The sequence below is a fragment of the Clytia hemisphaerica genome, unplaced genomic scaffold (genome assembly GCF_902728285.1).
Source record: "Clytia hemisphaerica strain Z4C2 unplaced genomic scaffold, Clytia hemisphaerica genome assembly, whole genome shotgun sequence".
Lineage (NCBI taxonomy): Eukaryota > Metazoa > Cnidaria > Hydrozoa > Leptothecata > Clytiidae > Clytia > Clytia hemisphaerica.
Window position 1 is genome coordinate 810,264 of NW_027103247.1, and position 16,300 is coordinate 826,563.

At 37.6% G+C, this 16,300-nt stretch overlaps 1 protein-coding gene across 1 annotated transcript in view; it reads left to right on the forward strand.

The window, feature by feature from the left end:
- Positions 1-15,179, forward strand: part of LOC136818193 (uncharacterized) — a 56,217-nt gene extending 41,038 nt beyond the window's left edge. The window contains 23 exon segments of the mRNA XM_067074589.1: positions 97-338; positions 735-921; positions 1,291-1,432; positions 1,814-2,068; positions 2,708-3,594; positions 3,899-4,067; positions 4,407-4,651; positions 5,408-5,584; positions 5,965-6,310; positions 6,547-7,093; positions 7,404-7,674; positions 8,097-8,564; positions 8,950-9,186; positions 9,398-9,682; positions 9,950-10,177; positions 10,425-10,961; positions 11,429-11,750; positions 12,551-12,762; positions 13,024-13,083; positions 13,085-13,381; positions 13,655-13,882; positions 14,273-14,445; positions 14,792-15,179. Of these exon segments, the coding sequence (XP_066930690.1) occupies positions 97-338; positions 735-921; positions 1,291-1,432; positions 1,814-2,068; positions 2,708-3,594; positions 3,899-4,067; positions 4,407-4,651; positions 5,408-5,584; positions 5,965-6,310; positions 6,547-7,093; positions 7,404-7,674; positions 8,097-8,564; positions 8,950-9,186; positions 9,398-9,682; positions 9,950-10,177; positions 10,425-10,961; positions 11,429-11,750; positions 12,551-12,762; positions 13,024-13,083; positions 13,085-13,381; positions 13,655-13,882; positions 14,273-14,445; positions 14,792-15,107 (6,831 nt within the window). The 3' untranslated portion in view covers positions 15,108-15,179.
- Positions 15,180-16,300: the final 1,121 nt, after the last annotated feature.

A 16,300-nucleotide genomic window follows, 5' to 3' on the forward strand; every position in this document is an offset into this window, starting at 1 on the left:
ACCTTACTTTGACCTCTGTATTAAGAAGCTATTTTGCTAATTTGTTATTTCAAGTCCATTTGTTTCACTCTCTCCATCCTTTTTTTTTCGTTATAGCTGGAGGAGGAACTTGAACGACGTAAGGAGCTCGGATTTCGTTTCCAACAGACGCTTCATTTGCAAAATGAGATTCTCGGCAAGGATGAAGATGAAAGAGAAAGACATCAAGTCAACTTCATGGCTTTGGTACGAGAAATCACACGCCTGCTTAAAGACTTTGGAACGTATCGTAAAGAAATGCAAGGTGAAGAGGGCGAGGAAGACTATAGTGATGAGTTTGACGACAACTTGGTTCATAAGTAAGTTTAAGTCTCTAAGAACTCAAAACACATGCAGGGAACTAATTTTTGTTTGAGTTATGGAAAAATGTTTTTTCAAGGTTCTTATTTGAAGGGACCAGAAAACTTGTTCGAAAGAGATATTTGAGTTATAAAAAGTACTGTAGCGACCAGAAAACTTGTTCGAAAGAGATATTTGAGTTATAAAAAGTACTGTAGCCTTATGGAGGAAAACTAATCCTTTTAATTAACTTTTCGAACTTTGAATAAATTGAACTGTTCCAATATAAAGTCTTACTTACTTATTCACAATCAAAACATTAAAAATTTTGAGATTGTCAAAGATAAAGACCAAGAAGCATCACTTGAAAATTCCTAGTACAAAATTTCTTGCAAAAATGAAACTTATTTTCATAGGGTTGGCAGTCGTGCTGAAATGTTGATACAAAAACTAACAGTGGAGTTAACAAGCGAGGCACAGCGTAGAGGAGCTTTAGGTTTACTCGGCCAACACGGTGGTGGTATTATGATCGATCGAAATGGTGTTGCCATACAACGAGAACACATTCTCAACTCCAATGGGTCTGTGGTGGACACAGATCTGGTGAGTCATGATTTCTTTAACAAAGTAAAGCCCGTTAGTTCACAGAACACTCCTTTGTAAACTGTCGCGACGTCCGAAACCTTTGTTTTTGTGAACTTCAAGTAAACTGTTTTGAGTTCTATAAAGCATAAACTTTCAATTCATGTAGGTTTTAAAAAGTCCCACCAAAAGACAACTTTTGGCATTTTTCACGCTCTGCTCCCTTACTAGATATCTACTTTCACGAATTTCAGTTAAAACTCTAATTCAACAACTAATTGTTGGATAAATCGAAAGTTTTTTAGAAATTTAAACTAGTGGCAAACGTTTCTTCATAAAAGAGAACATCGTCTGTATCATAAATTTCTGTCCATTTCTTCTTAACCACAGGTGACATTTGATGCAAAGACAGGCTTACTCATCCCCAACCCACAAGAAGTGTCCATGTTATTATCTGATGGTGTCACCAGTGTGGAGATTCCAAAAGGATATTTCGTTCATCCTGTCACGTGTAGATTGATCCCTATCGAAGGTGAGATTTGTGGTGATATTTCCAATAGCTCTAAATGACGGGCAACAAACCTTTTCCTAACTGCTTCTTATTGAAAATGAGAGCTCATTATTCATCGAAAGGTTGACCTTTTGTGACCTGAGGTTTCCTTCAAATGCTTTTACATTGTATTCCGTTTAAGGCATAATTTCACGTAGATTTTGAAAATGCGAAACTTTCTGTATCAAGAGTTGTGGCCATTTGAAGTACCTAACATTGAGCCCCTCTATAAAATTTATACTGGGGTCGTCAGCGAATGTGTTAAGCTGGCTTTATGAAAAAATAATAAATACAAAACATACCTGAGCATACTAAGATTATAAAATCGATAAATTAACATATACTCAATGTCATTTTCTACAGGAAATGTCGGTTACGACCCTGTTTCATCTCGCCTCGTTTTCACGACGGACAGTCCCAACGGTGAAGCGTCTAACTCACACGATCATCTCATCCCGTACATCCCGTACCCAATTAACCCGCAAACGGGGCAACCGACCAAAATCAATTTCTCAACGTTAGAAAAGAAGAGTGATATGCGAATGAACGGACCAATGAGTGATCCGGAAACGGGCCAGACCGTACCCATCCTCGGAATGACCATTCATCCGGAAACAGGTATGTCAATATGCTTTGGCGTTCTAGGCCAGTATATTGGTGGCTGAAAAATTGAAAATCGAAAATCCTGAAAACGATTCGCTATTTCATTCATCTTTCTTAGACTTGAAAATGAAACGTACTGTTCGAAATATATTGTCAAATCAAATCAAAATTGTTAGCTACAGATTTATATAAGCTATTTCATTTGACCTACATTTCTGTGGATGTCGAATACTAAATGTAATTATCTATTAATTAGTTGATTAAATCTTTAACATTCACAGCTCCTGTTCACAGCTGAATTTTCAAAAACGCCTGTAACTGATTTTCTTTAACTTTAGCTAAATTTCGAATGTCATACAATATGCACTTCTCGCTCGCTGAAAAGATGCTTCAACACCAGTAGACATAATTACAGTGGAAATTCAATTCAGATTATATTGTTCGAATCTTTCTATAATCCGAACTACTTCTAAGGGGAAATCCTCATAAAATACTCTAGAATTCCAATCACTTTCTTATTCAACCCAAATAGTCTCTCCCCGTTCGAGTTGAAATTAACGAGAGTTAAGTGTAGTGTTTGTTGAGATTCTTGTTCCCTCGACTTATTTGTCGATGCACGTTTTTTTACATTTTTTATTCATCGACTTTCTGTAGGAAATGCTTACCCAGTTGGAGGTACCCATATTGATCCAATCACAAAACTACCAATCGCTTTGGAAATTGGTTCTTTATGTTACGATCAACACAACATGCAGCCTGTACCCGTCATGAGCGTCACGCTGGATGAAGATTCAGGTCACGTGATCCCTGTAGGTGGAATGACATTGGACGAACCCTCGGTCCCAATCCTCTTGTATGACACATTCAACGATATTCATACCAAGAAAAACATGAAAGTGACCAGCACTCGGTTGGCAGATCTTGCTGATTGGGAAGTTGAGAGACTCAATGGCGGTGAACGAGCATTATATGACGTCAACGAGCTTTATCATGAATCACGTGTCATTGACTCACTTCACGACTTGAAAGATATTTTAACAGGCCCGCAACGCGTCAGTGGACGCCACGAAGAAAACATTCTTGACAATTCACTTAAAGACTTACAAAAATCAAGGTCTAGAGTCCGAACCGTTCTCTTGAGAGACGGCCATGATTTAGTACGGCGCTTAGAACGGGTGTCTGTATTATCGGACACCGGTGGTTCGCCCGGAATGTATGAATTCACCTCAACTGGGCAACTTCTCCCTATCCTTGTCGGAACGGAAATGAAAGACCCATCCGGATCGGGATTAAGTGTTCCGATTTTAGGAGTCGATCGTGATAGAGATAGCGGAAATTGTTTCCCGTTGGGTGGTTCCGTTGAAGACCCTTACGGAGACGGGCTAGTTCCGATTAAATTGGGTGAAAAAGTGGTTGATCCCGTATCGCAAAAACGTAAACATTGTGTCGGCGTCAAATATAATCATGAGGTTGGAATCACGGAACCCGTAACAGCGTCATCGCTACGTAACCGTAAGAAGAAAAAGGCTCCGTTTGGCGCAGTAAGTATTTTTAAATGTCAGTTGTACTCTTAGAAACTGTGAGATATGCTGTACCTAAATATTTTTTGGAAATGTGAAACACTTATTGCTTTAAAGCTTTGATAATGAATTTTACTTATTCACAATACCAACAAAAAAGATCTTAGACTCCTTTTCATATTAGGCCAAGTTACGTCATTTCGTCATTTAAGGAATAAAACGTACTTTTTGAAAATGCGATCCAAATTAAAGAGGTTTTTTTCCATAATGGCGGAAATCGAGTAGTTTTATCTAAAACATAACAACGAATTTCTTTTACCATTAGGTTCAATTGTTAGAAGAAGAGATTGTCGGTCGCCGTAGCTATTGGAGGCGTCAACGGAAACGCGAAACTGAACTTTCGACACAAGAAAACAAAGTGGCGAAGATGTTGATGGAAGATGAACATGTGACAGTGCACGTGATCAGGGAATATCTTGACCAAATCTACGAAAGTATGTTTTTCTAACATTCTTATCGCCTGTAATGTCAAACAAGATATGATTTTATGGTTTTGGAAAGTCAAAAACAGTGAAAATATCAACTAGTGGCAATAGTTATGTTTTAATTGTAGCTACCATTCTCTCCCTACGATGCAGGATTTTCAAAAAAATTAATTTCAGATCTCAAGTCTTTATTAGAGGCCAGTATTGTAGCAAACTGTGGTCTTGTGGATGTCCTTTGCATAATTAGGAGAAAACTGCGTTAGAGAATTATATTAATATCATTGCAAAATTATTCTAGAGGATTGAACATAATTCAAATGTTAATTCAATTTCACTCTATTTCGTCAGATACAAACGCGCTAACGGAAGCACATCACCGTGAAGTCCAACGTCGCTCAGATGCTTCAGTCGAACACGCCTCTGTCCTGCCACCAGATGTTGTCTCTGTGTTAACACAATGCGATCAAGTGGAACAAGGACGCGAAGAGCTTCATCAGCAATCACATGGCAAACTCATGATTACAATTGAGAAATTCTTCACGAAATTGGAAGCAGAAGAAAAGAAATACCGAGCCAGAATGGAGGAGCTTGAGGTACGAATTTAGTGATAAATGGTGATATCGCTTTTTGAAGAATTTGCCCCACTTTAAAGGTTTTATTTTTACATAAGTGTTTTCGTTTCATATCAGACACATATTTAACATCAGAACAGTGTCTGCCTATTGCTATATTATGCTGATATAAGCAAAAAAATGTTTTTCTTTTCCTTTTTCTGACCAATCTTGCTCAACATCAGTGTCAATCCAATGGGAAAAAGCTTGTGAATTAAAATTGATGAGTAAGCAACCGATATCACTCTTATTCAAAAACAAAACATTTAATTTGAAATAGATCGAGGAATCATTTTTGCGCTTCAATGGATTTCTCGACATCGCCTATACAAGATCACTAAAAAAGGGATTAGCCAAGGAGGTGGATAAATTCAAAAGGGGTGGTTAGCTCGGGCGGAGAAAGCAGTGGCGGTGGTGTTTGCAATGTTTCTTCCAAACTCTACCGCCACTATTTCCCGCGTTTACTATCCCTCTCCTCTAATTGACGATACATTCGTCTTTCTGGTCGTTTGGGAGAACGCGACGGTCTATCGAATAACAAATTACACCAGCCAGTACAAACGGGATAAATTATCTTGTACCTGGGTAACAGCTGTGTTGTTAAAGATATATCAATTATGAGGTTATCATAGAAAAAATAAGTTATGATTAGTAATTAGTTATTCAAAAGACCGTTGCGTTCTCTCAAACAACTATTCTAACTTACGATTCATTCATTCATTCATTCGTTCATTTTAGGGAGCTATGAATCCAGACGCAGAGGAAGCCGTTACACAACGTTTCCATAACGCCAAAACGAGGCTACGGAACGAACTGCAAGATCAACTCCAATCACGTATCGAGACTTTGGACGAGCAACTCGAATCTTTGGAATACATTCGTGAAAAAGCTGAACTATGCAACATTGAAGCTAAGGTATTTCGATTCAGTCCTTTTTGTAGGTTTGAATAAGACACCAAATACAGGACGTACGTAAACGAGATCCCCTGAATCGTCTAGCTTTCTAAAGGTTTCAGATGTTATTTTATACAACAACAGCTGTTTCGACCTCATAAGGCCTTCATTGGAACTCGTCTTTTTATGGCAATTCTATGAGAGTATATTATACATTGGAGTCTCCATAACTCGAACGCGCGCATACAAATTTGTCGATTTAAGGAAATTTCGAGTTATGGAGTAAGGCTTATATATAGACATCCATCGTTAACTGAAGGAGCCATAAAACTTGTTCGAGTTAAAGAGACATTCGAGTCAAAGAGACTCTACTGTATGATATTTATTTTTTTCAATACAAGGTTATTCTCAACAATTCTGAATTCCATGCCGGTGACTTTGATGCATCAATTCCTGGAGTCTTTGGTGAACCTAATCTTGCATCTGAAGAATCAAGCCGTGAAATTATCCCCTTGCTCCACAAACTCATCAAAACAATTGAAGAAAATGGTCCCTTACCGCAATGGGCTGCTGGCCAGGCTAGTGGTGTTGGAATCAAGCCTGGAGCCGTGCCCATGACTCAAGGCACTTTTGCTGGCGCCGACGGTACAGGCTCACTTCTGGGACTTCGAGGAATTGATAAACAAGCCTTGGCAACTCAGGGAACAAGCCAGTATCCTCAATTGTTCCCACAATCCTTTGGAGGACGTAAGTGAAACTTTTTTCTAATGATATTTTATACAGAAATATTTTTGCTGCTAAGAAATTGTATTAAGATTTGCAGCAATTTCTGTTCTAATTAATATTAATATAACTTATAATACGTCTTTATTCGGAATCACTGCAGCTTTCTCAAATATTTTTCAATGTTACTAATGCTTTAAGCACTGAATGTGTTTAATGAACATTCTGTTTAAAGTTTTTTTTTCTTCATATCATTTCAGCTGTACCTGGCATTGCTGTTTCTGAGTCTCCGCCAACCCAAGCTACCATGGCTACCGAATCTGCGCGCCCTGAATTGACAACGCGGGCGTCTTTGAGCGCTGAGGAGATTCTTGCGCGTGTAGAGGTTGCTAAGCTAGGAGAGGCAACGAGTGGTGGATCTGCTGTGGATATTCAAGATGTCATCAATGCTGGAGAGCTGACCGAAGAAAAAAGAAAGGAGATTTCAAAGGCACTCGTAGAAAAGCACATGCTGGAGAGTGTGAACTTGGAAAATAAGCTTAGAGAGCAGGAAATCCAAGAAATCAATGAAATCTTGACTGATACAGAGAAAGGTAAACAAGAAGCGATCAAGAAGGTGCAAGCCTCCTTGAAGGAGAGTCTTGAAAATGTACACGATGAAGGAGAACGAGAGAAAATTATTATGCAACATGCTGATCAGTTGGAAGCGGTTACTGTACAATTTGCAGACCAGAAAGAGAAAAATTTGAAGAGCATGAGAGATCGGTTGAAGAAAGAACGCTTAAAGCGAAAGAAATCTCTTTTCAAGTAAGTTCTCCTTTTCAGCGATATTCGATTGTAGTTTTTTAGTCGGAATATGCCGTTGTTATTCTGGAATACCTCTTATTGTCATCTTGTAAAAGTATAAGCCTGAGTCAAAGTTGACATCTTGAATCCTAGAATATAGAACCTTATTCCTGCCCTTTAGTAAACTTATCATCCCCGACTTTTATTTTATAGCCTGAATCAAAATTGGCATTTTGGATAAAAAAATAAAGAACATGTATGAGAAATGTATGAGTTGTATTATTAATTTCTGACTTTTAGTAAACTCGTCATCCCCGCTTTTATCTTACAGTGCTCACATGAGAGAAGCCCAGAAATCAGGTGTGGCAGAAACAGTCGACCATGAAGTACCGACTGACGAAGAAGTCGATCGCGACATGCAATTATTGACCAAACAACAAGAACGTTTGATGAATGAACTCAAAAAAGCTTACCAAGATGAAGCTGTGCGGGCGCGCGAACTGGAAGATGACGCCAAGCGGGCGGAAATGGAGGAACGTTTGAGAGCAATGAATCTTCATTTTTCACCAAAGAACGAAGAAGATATGAATGATCTCAAATCGGTTGGTTTCTATTTGTTGAGAATATTGGCCTGATTTGTTAAGGTCATGTGATCAAACTATTCTTCAAAACCATAGATGGTTTATGTCAATAGATTACGTCACCGAGAAATGCTTAACTCTTTTCAAAATATTTATACGATAATTGATTCCTCGGGGTTTTCATAAGAAGTTAACTATTCATAAAGGTAACACTCCTCATTTGTTCATGGGATTTAATCACCTTGGCAATGGTTTCAAATCAAGGCAGTCGTTGCTCTCAAAATAATTCATGACAAAGCCTATTAGACTGACATCATTTTTTACCTTATCCTGGACAGCTGGATTAACAACAACACACCATAATCAGACTGATTTAGAATATGTTCACGTTTAGATTATTTTAACCTCTGATTTAATCTTATCGATCTGTTTTGATATTACAGGAACTGGATAAGGACAGTAAACTTTACAAAACCATCCGAGACAAATTACGTAATCGTAAGCGAGGTGCTCGGCAACCACGTGACTCTCTTATCAACACAAATCTCTCTGAGGAGGAGAAACAACAAGTCCAAGATGCACTCAACGCAGAGGCTGAAGCTGAAAAAACTGAACAAATGGCTGCCATTATGGCTGTGACAGGAGATCTTTCGGACGCGAAGACCCGTGAGGGAGAGCGACGCATGCTCGGTGATTTAGCAGAATCGAACGTTCTTTCAGATGATCAAAAGAACGAGCTGATTGGTCGCTTATTAGAACAACAACAAAAGGCGGACGAACAACAACAAACAAAGAAAGAGTACGCGGACGCTTCATTGCGCGCGAAATTGGAAGCGCGTCGAAGATTGAGAGAAGAGAAAGCAAAGGAAGAAGCATTACGTAAAGAAATGGACGCCCTCTCTGAGAATAGGGTATGTCATGTTTCCTTTCCTTTTTCACATATAATTTTTAAAACGTTTCGTGAGATTTATACCTCAAAAAACCTTGTCCATTTCTCTTTCCATTGAATTTGAAACGAAGAAGGATTGAAGTAAGAGAATATTTTACCTTCTTTACTTAACATTTGGTATAAATATGCGGTAAAAACAAGGTACCATTTTCAGCAGCAGGCTATATATAATCTCTGTAACGCAATATTCTATCCACTGACTCGCAATGCTGTTTCAACACTCAATTTCAATTTTATGGTCGTCGTGAGCGTCAGGTTGACGATGTTTTTTTACTATTCATACCGGCTATAGAGATCATGTATGACATATCACAACTGATTCCTTCATTTTGTTGATTTTTCTACAGAATCAAATCTTACACGGTGATAAAACTGCTTCAGACATCGCTGACGTCATGAATGTGGGTTTGACGGATGACCAAAAATTAGAGCAAGATCGTTTGTTAGCAGAGCAAGAAGCGAAACAAGCAGAACTGCTGATGCAGCAATTTGAAGAAACAAAGAAAATGAAGAATGATTGTGATCAAGAAGAAAATGCGGCAAAAGAAAATATTGAACAACAAATTGACGAACAGAAAATTAAGGTATGGTTGCTAGGGGGTTGCTAGCTAGACTGATAACTTATTTAGTAAAGCTTTTTCAGTGCATCTGAAGTGATCTTTGGTTTATTTCAATTTTCTAAACTGTACCGAAAGAGTTAATTTCTAAGTTTTGTTCTGTCCTCCCTTTTTGAAATCATTCTCTAGATATACAGTAGTTGACGACTAAAAATATATTTTCTTTTCCATCTAATAGGCTCTTCAAGACCAAAGAGAGAAATTCCAGAAAGAAATGGAAGCGAAGAAGAGTGAGTTATCTGAAGAACAACTCAAACTATTGGTCGACGAACACCGACAACAAGCCGAGTTTTTAGAACGAAATATGGACGCCGAGAAAAACCGACAACAAGCGACCATCGCCGACAAAATTGCCGAGAAGAAACGAAAACGTGCATTGGCGCTGGCGAAAAGACATGAAGCCGGTAACAAGAAACAATTAGCCGAGGAAAGAAAAGAAAGAAACGAGATGTTGGATGGACAGGTCAGTTTGAACTTTCGTTAGACTTTCTTCCTCGTATCTTACTTTATGTTATGTTTCTTACAGATCCGGAGGGAACGAATTTCATTTTCCCAGCAGACAGAAAATTCTGAAATTTATGATTCTGCCAACGAAAAAACTCAATAGTATTCGTGTACCCAACGTTTTTTCAACGTTCACCGTCTTATAAAGAGGTTCTGAGTTCTATTATCTTGAACTTTTTTGCTTACCCATTGCATGCCCATTCACATCTATTCTTTTTCAATTTAGCTTCGAGAAAACGAGAATAAAGCTTTAGCAGAAAAAATCGCCAACACAGATCCTGACAAAGCAGAAAAGCTGATTTTCGCTGCGTTGCAGCAACGTCATATGCGTGAACGAGTTGAACTTGAAGAACTTTTCAAAAACGAGACCGATTCCGCCCGCGCGTTCGCTAAAGCGCACGCTGAAGAGAACAGGCAGGTGGAGAGAGATCAACTGATGGCTAAGCAAGATCAGGTATGTCAAAAGGATTAGATTTTCATATGTTTATTACTGACGTTATCGAAAAATTAATAAAGAATTGATTTCGGGCACTGATAACTTTTGATGATCTTGGCGTAAAACGATAAGCTTTCATCAAAATATTTCTAAAAGATTTTCTGAAACAAAATTTCAAATTCCGGGTCCGTCGCTAATGTTCATCCCATTTTAAAAGAAATGGTTTACCTTCAAGAGTACAATTAACCGTGATTCCCATCTTTAGGAGTTCATGGAAATGCTGGCAAAGGCTGGTGATCTCAGCAACACAGACCTGACTCAAAAGAAAGCTGAACTCAAATTGAACCACAAGAAACAATTAGCTGCATTTGACAAGGACACAGAACGCGTTTTAGAGGAAGCGGACAAAGATCCTCTTCCATCACTCGAAGTTGCACATGCACATCAGAGGCTAGAGTTACGTGAACGCCAACTAAATGAGTTAGCTGGATCCATGAAAGATCTGTTAACGAAAGAAGACCTTGTAAAACAATACCAAGAACAAGCTGAGAAGGCTACGCAAGCAGCTGATGAATTCAGACAGAAAACTTTATTCGACATGGCTCAAAAGATCGAGGAAATTAAAAAGACTCGTACACAAAAGAGCGAAGAACAACGACGTGCAATGGAGGAAGAGATCAAGAGACTAGAAGACGCGCTAGATCATGAACGCGAGGACGAAGCGCTCCGTGAGGCGGAGAAGGAAACAGAAATGGAAGCGGAAAGGAAACGAAAGAAACAAGAAAAAGAGGAAGCAGATAAGGTTAGCAGGAAACCTTTGTCTTTTTATATTTCAAGTTTAAGATGAACTTTTCAGACATTATTCACTATACGCTCTTCTCCCTATAACTCAAGCCATCTCTATAAATTTGTTAGAGTTAACGCCCATGTTGGTGAATTACTGTGCACGATTTTAAACGACTTCAGTCTAGTTTACTTATACTATCTTCCAAATAATTGATAATTTTCTCCACAAAACTTCTGGTAATGAAAGTGCTGAACAATATAGACGATATCGGCTTAACGTGAAAACTCAGATTTGACCTCTGAGAATTGCCCACAATGCTTTGCGCGGAAAAAAGTTCAAGGTGAAATTTTTTCCGCACAAAGCATTGTTGGGAATTCTAGGAGGTCAAATCTGAGTTTTCACGTTAAGCCGATATCGTCTATTGTCTTTTACCAGGTTATTAACGAATGAAAGTCAAACATTCTCGTTTTCTTTAATTCCAGTTGGCCATTATGCAAAAAGATTTGAACGAAACGGAAAAAGAGCGATTACTGAAAGACCACGAAGACAGCATGAAAAAATTCGAAGATAATTTAAAGTCAGAGCAAGAACGTACCAAAGAGGCGTTGCGTAAAAAGCTGGAGGAGAGACGCAAGAAAAAGAAAAGCGTCGAAATGGGAAAGATCCGCGATGAGTACGCCGGTGGTGCGCGTGAGGCTGCTCAAGAGGAGAAAAAGAAGTTGGCTGCATTACAAACAGCGAGTGCTAAGGCGCTGACGTCAGCAACACCCTCTCTTGCAGCAAAACAGATCAAGGACGAAAAAGGTTTGTATTGAAGTAATTCAAGTCAAACTTTAGAGTCGACTTTGAAAGCGTCATTAGACATTATGAGTAGATAAATCCTTACTCCTAAAAAGGTGTTCTCCTACAAAGGTTTTTCCATACTTTCTCTCTGTACTGCTGTGTTAAATTTGAAAAGTGCATTGGTGTTTTTAGTTTATTCTCCCACTAATTCGAACCGAACACAAAGGAAGAAATTTAATGTGTTTACAGAGAGAGTCGATTCAAATAGACGATATCGGCTTTCTGAATTCTCCCCGAATGATTACCCATGATGCATTGTTAGGGTTTGGGTTATCGTCATTGAGTTTCAAGCCCGAAGGGCTAGAGGTCAATCTCTTTGGTAGGATTTGAAGCCAACAAATCCTACCAAAGTTGCGCGGCCTTGAGCGACCCGCCTGGTTTTTACACAAATGACAGATTGAAACTAAAATTTACCGCTTAATTTCGAAAAATATATCACTCGAAAACAAAGGAATTGCTAGATTCAATCCGTCATCAAAAATACGGCGCATATTTTAAGGCTTCAATTTTTCTTGCCTGAGAAAGGTTAGAGATTGACCTCTAGCCCTTCGGGCTTGAAACTCAATGGTTATCGTCCGTGAATTTTTTTGCGCAATGCATCATGGGTAATCATTCGGGGAGAATTCGGTAAAGCCGATATCGGCTATTGAAGAAAATAATGATATGATAAAGATTATAGAAATTCGATATATAGATATTCAAATGTTAGAAGTTTGAATTATCGAAAAGTCCACTACATTTGTGATTTTCTACATATGTAGCTCCAGAACAAGAAAGCTTATCACAATCCGTCCCACCGACGTTGTCTCCACTGACACCAACCACAGGAAATGTCGGTGAACAGGATTGGATGAAGATGTTGACAGCCTCTCCATTGTTTAAAGCGGTCAATGATATTGAAGAGATGATTAAAGATGGCGTCGGTCCTCAAGGATGCATCGGCGCTAAAGGAAGACCGTACATCGATATTAAGGTATTCTATCATTTGTTTTGATCAATGTGCATCACTGATCTCTATATACTTGACTGGATCGGGCTTACCATACAGGGGAGCGTGTCCAGTTTTAGAGCTGAATAGTTCGCCATCTTCTTTTTCAATTCTGGTCGTCAACAGCACGATTCGAATGTTTTGGAATTTGAACGTTCGAAAATCTAAGGTAAATTAAAAAAACAACATTGCGGACTAGTTAACCTTAAAACTTAACATTGTATTTTATTGTATCTTTTTCTGCAGGACGCTCAGTGGTCATGTCAAGACGAACTTATACCAGTCGATATCAATGAACTAACACCTATGNCAGTTTGTTGTCTATCGATTCGGTGTTTTTATTATTCAACTTCTGCAAGAGATCATGGAAGTGCCTGAAGTCACCCTTCTTATTGCTTCCTCCCTACCGCCCAATAATTACGCTAAGAACGCCTTCAGGAATTCATTCTTTTACGAGCGGTCGCGTAAGATCTTGTTTATCCGCCAAGAGCGTATGGACAGTGTTGGTGATTTTGTTGTTTTGATCATGCATTGTTTGGCGCACATCAAAGTTGACGATCTCAAAGATGATAACAATGTTCTCTTCTTGAGAGAATTTTACAAGGTAAGATTTGTAATCAAGCGTCTTAAGACAAACAACACTCTTCTCTTACTTATTTCAGTCAATTTTTGTGATGGTTTAAAATAAAACTACTACTTCAACCATCAGTTTATCAGTCAAACTTTTTTTGGCTTTTAGTAGTCTTTGAAGTCCACCATATTATACCGGGCCACTTATCAGCGCCATCCAGTCTATAAAAACAATAAGTGGCCTCCTGTAATCTGCAATGAATCTCTGTAATAATTTATCATTTTCCGATCCGTTTTTTCCTTTTAGACTATGCGTGTATGTTGTCAAGACATGTTCTTCTCACGGTCACGCTCCACGCCATCAGGCCACCAATTACTGAACATTCCTGCGTCACGTGATCAATCGCGCATGCTCGGTACACCGTTGGAGCACATGTTTAAGAAAGCACAAAAACAATCACAGAAATTGAACGCGGTCAAGGAGCTTTTAGACGTCAAAATTAAAGACCCGATTGAACAAGACTTCTCGAATGAGGTAAGAAAACGTTTATTTAGTTTCTTGAAAACTTTGAAGTTTTCTGCGACTTTAAACATTGATTCTAATTTTCAAATTTGTTCATCTGAGTAGAGGTGAAGTAGTGGCATTGAAATATTTGGCCAACTCATAATCAGTTTTGGGGAAAATTTAGTTCCGGGTTTTGAAAAAGACGTGTGATTCTTGAGTCTTTTTAACCCCTAATTTTTTGTGGCAAGGAGCAGGTTTTATTTCGGGATACTGTTATTTTACTGAATTACATTAGAATGGTGAATGCTTTTGTTGCTAAACCTTCCTAACTAATATTTCCACAAAAATTCATGCCTTAAAAATTCATTATATTGCTCTGAAGCTAAATTTTTATCTTTTTTATCATTTTCATTTTTTCAGGGTGTTACTGAACGTATCTCGAAACACAATGTATTTGTTGATAACGCTAAATTGCGAGCTTATTTACGATCAGTGGGTGCAATCGAAACTTCTGAACAGGCTGATTCTCATGCTGAAAAACGTTTGAAAGAACTAACTGGAAAATCAAGACCGTCCGACAAAGGCAGAAAATCGTAAGATCTGTTCTGTTTTTTTGTCGTTGTCATTCTTGCTAAGATAATTTCGTTAGAACATTAAAGTTGTGTACTTATGCTTTCCTCAGAAATTCCAAACTTTTAGTCCAGGCTATGGGTCTCATTTTGAGAGCTTGAGATGGTAAAAGTGAGCGGCGAGATTTAATTTTGCTTGTGATGTTACGACAGAGGATTTCAATAGATACTGTAGACTGTCACTCATTCGAACTTTCATTATTCAAATCTTTCTATAACTCGAACTTATTCCCAGTCCCCGTTAAAGAGACTGATGATATTGCCTTCTTCTTCTACCACCCTTATTAATTTCGTCTTTCTTCTTTCTTAGATTGAGACGATCGATGTCTTCAAGAACAGCTCTTCTGAGTCCGCAACAACTTTTAGATTCTCAAATACAAGAAACAAACAATAAGATCGATCAACTAAATATGGAGTTAACGGTCGTTCTAAAATCCGCATCAGACATTTCAAAGAACATTAAAAATCTTGAATCAAGCGGCGCCTCGGTCGAATTATTAGATAGGCGGCGCAAGAAATGGGAAGAGAATAACTCACGTAAATTGAACTTGATGAAAAAGATAAAACAGTTAGAAACGGAGTTAAATCGAAAAGAGAAAGAGAAAAATACAGCGGCTGCTACGTAAAAAAATAATTCAAGATTTGTTGGCAAGAGTTTGAGTGGGAAAATTTTGCTCCAAACCAAATAAAAACTAAAAAAGACGAGACTAAATGAAAAATGCTGGCATTTTCATGGCATGGAGAAGCAGAAATAGAATAAAATGTTATACGTTTTACTTTACATTTAAAAGATTTTTGTATTTTAATAACACATTTTTGTTAATTTAATCAAGTTCGACTATGTAATTAGTGTGATTTTTTGTAAAAAATTTTGCACTGGGAAAATAATGATGTAATTTATTTTTTGATGATTTTTTTATTGTTTTTTGTTAATCACTTGGGGTAGTTTTTTTATGAACGACACAAAACTTTAGAAATATTTAATTTTTATTTTAATGAACTTGCCAAAAATATTTTCTTTTTTAATAATATTTCTGGTCTTAAAGTTCTAATGCCCTAAAAGTAATATTGGAAAATAACATATTGTAAATTTAAAGAAAAATTTAACGATCATTTTTAATGTGTAATTAGACTTAACCATATTGGAAAGATATTATTTAATACTTATGAATATCCTGGTCAGTCATCTGTTTTGGAAAATCACTTTTTTTTAATTTCAAAATACAATACTTTCTCATAAGAATTCTGTGAACTTGAGGCCATTTTTTGAAAGCGTATTTCGAAAGTTTTCGAAAAAATGGACTTAAGTCTGTCTTGAATCGCTACGACAATGTTTGAAAAATTGCCTTAAATTGCCCGAGTTTTAAGACGTTTTTAATTTTTCCCAAATTTCAGCAAAATGTTCTTAGAAACTTTGTTCTAATAAAAAAATGTTTGCTCTTGAATTTTTGTAAGAGATTGCGGCTAAAAAGGTCCATCTAAGAACTCGACAGTGACCAACAGTACTGAAATTTTCGAGCATCCTCAACTCCGAGTTTTTGAAAAGACAAAATGTATTTTCAGCAATAAAATTCTTATATCTTTCAATCCTCATGTTAACTTTTCGTCGATATTTGCTCATTTTTCTTGCTGCTATGGAAATTTTATTTTTATTTTCGTTTTTTATGCCGACAGATGTCGACCGACCCATAACTGTAAAACCACAAATTAATTTGGACTATCGGAAACTAAAACGCAGTTGAAATTAATTAGGATCTTGAGGGTGACTAAAATTTCCACATCAATTTTTCAATATCTTGAATTCAAAAAATAAGATCAA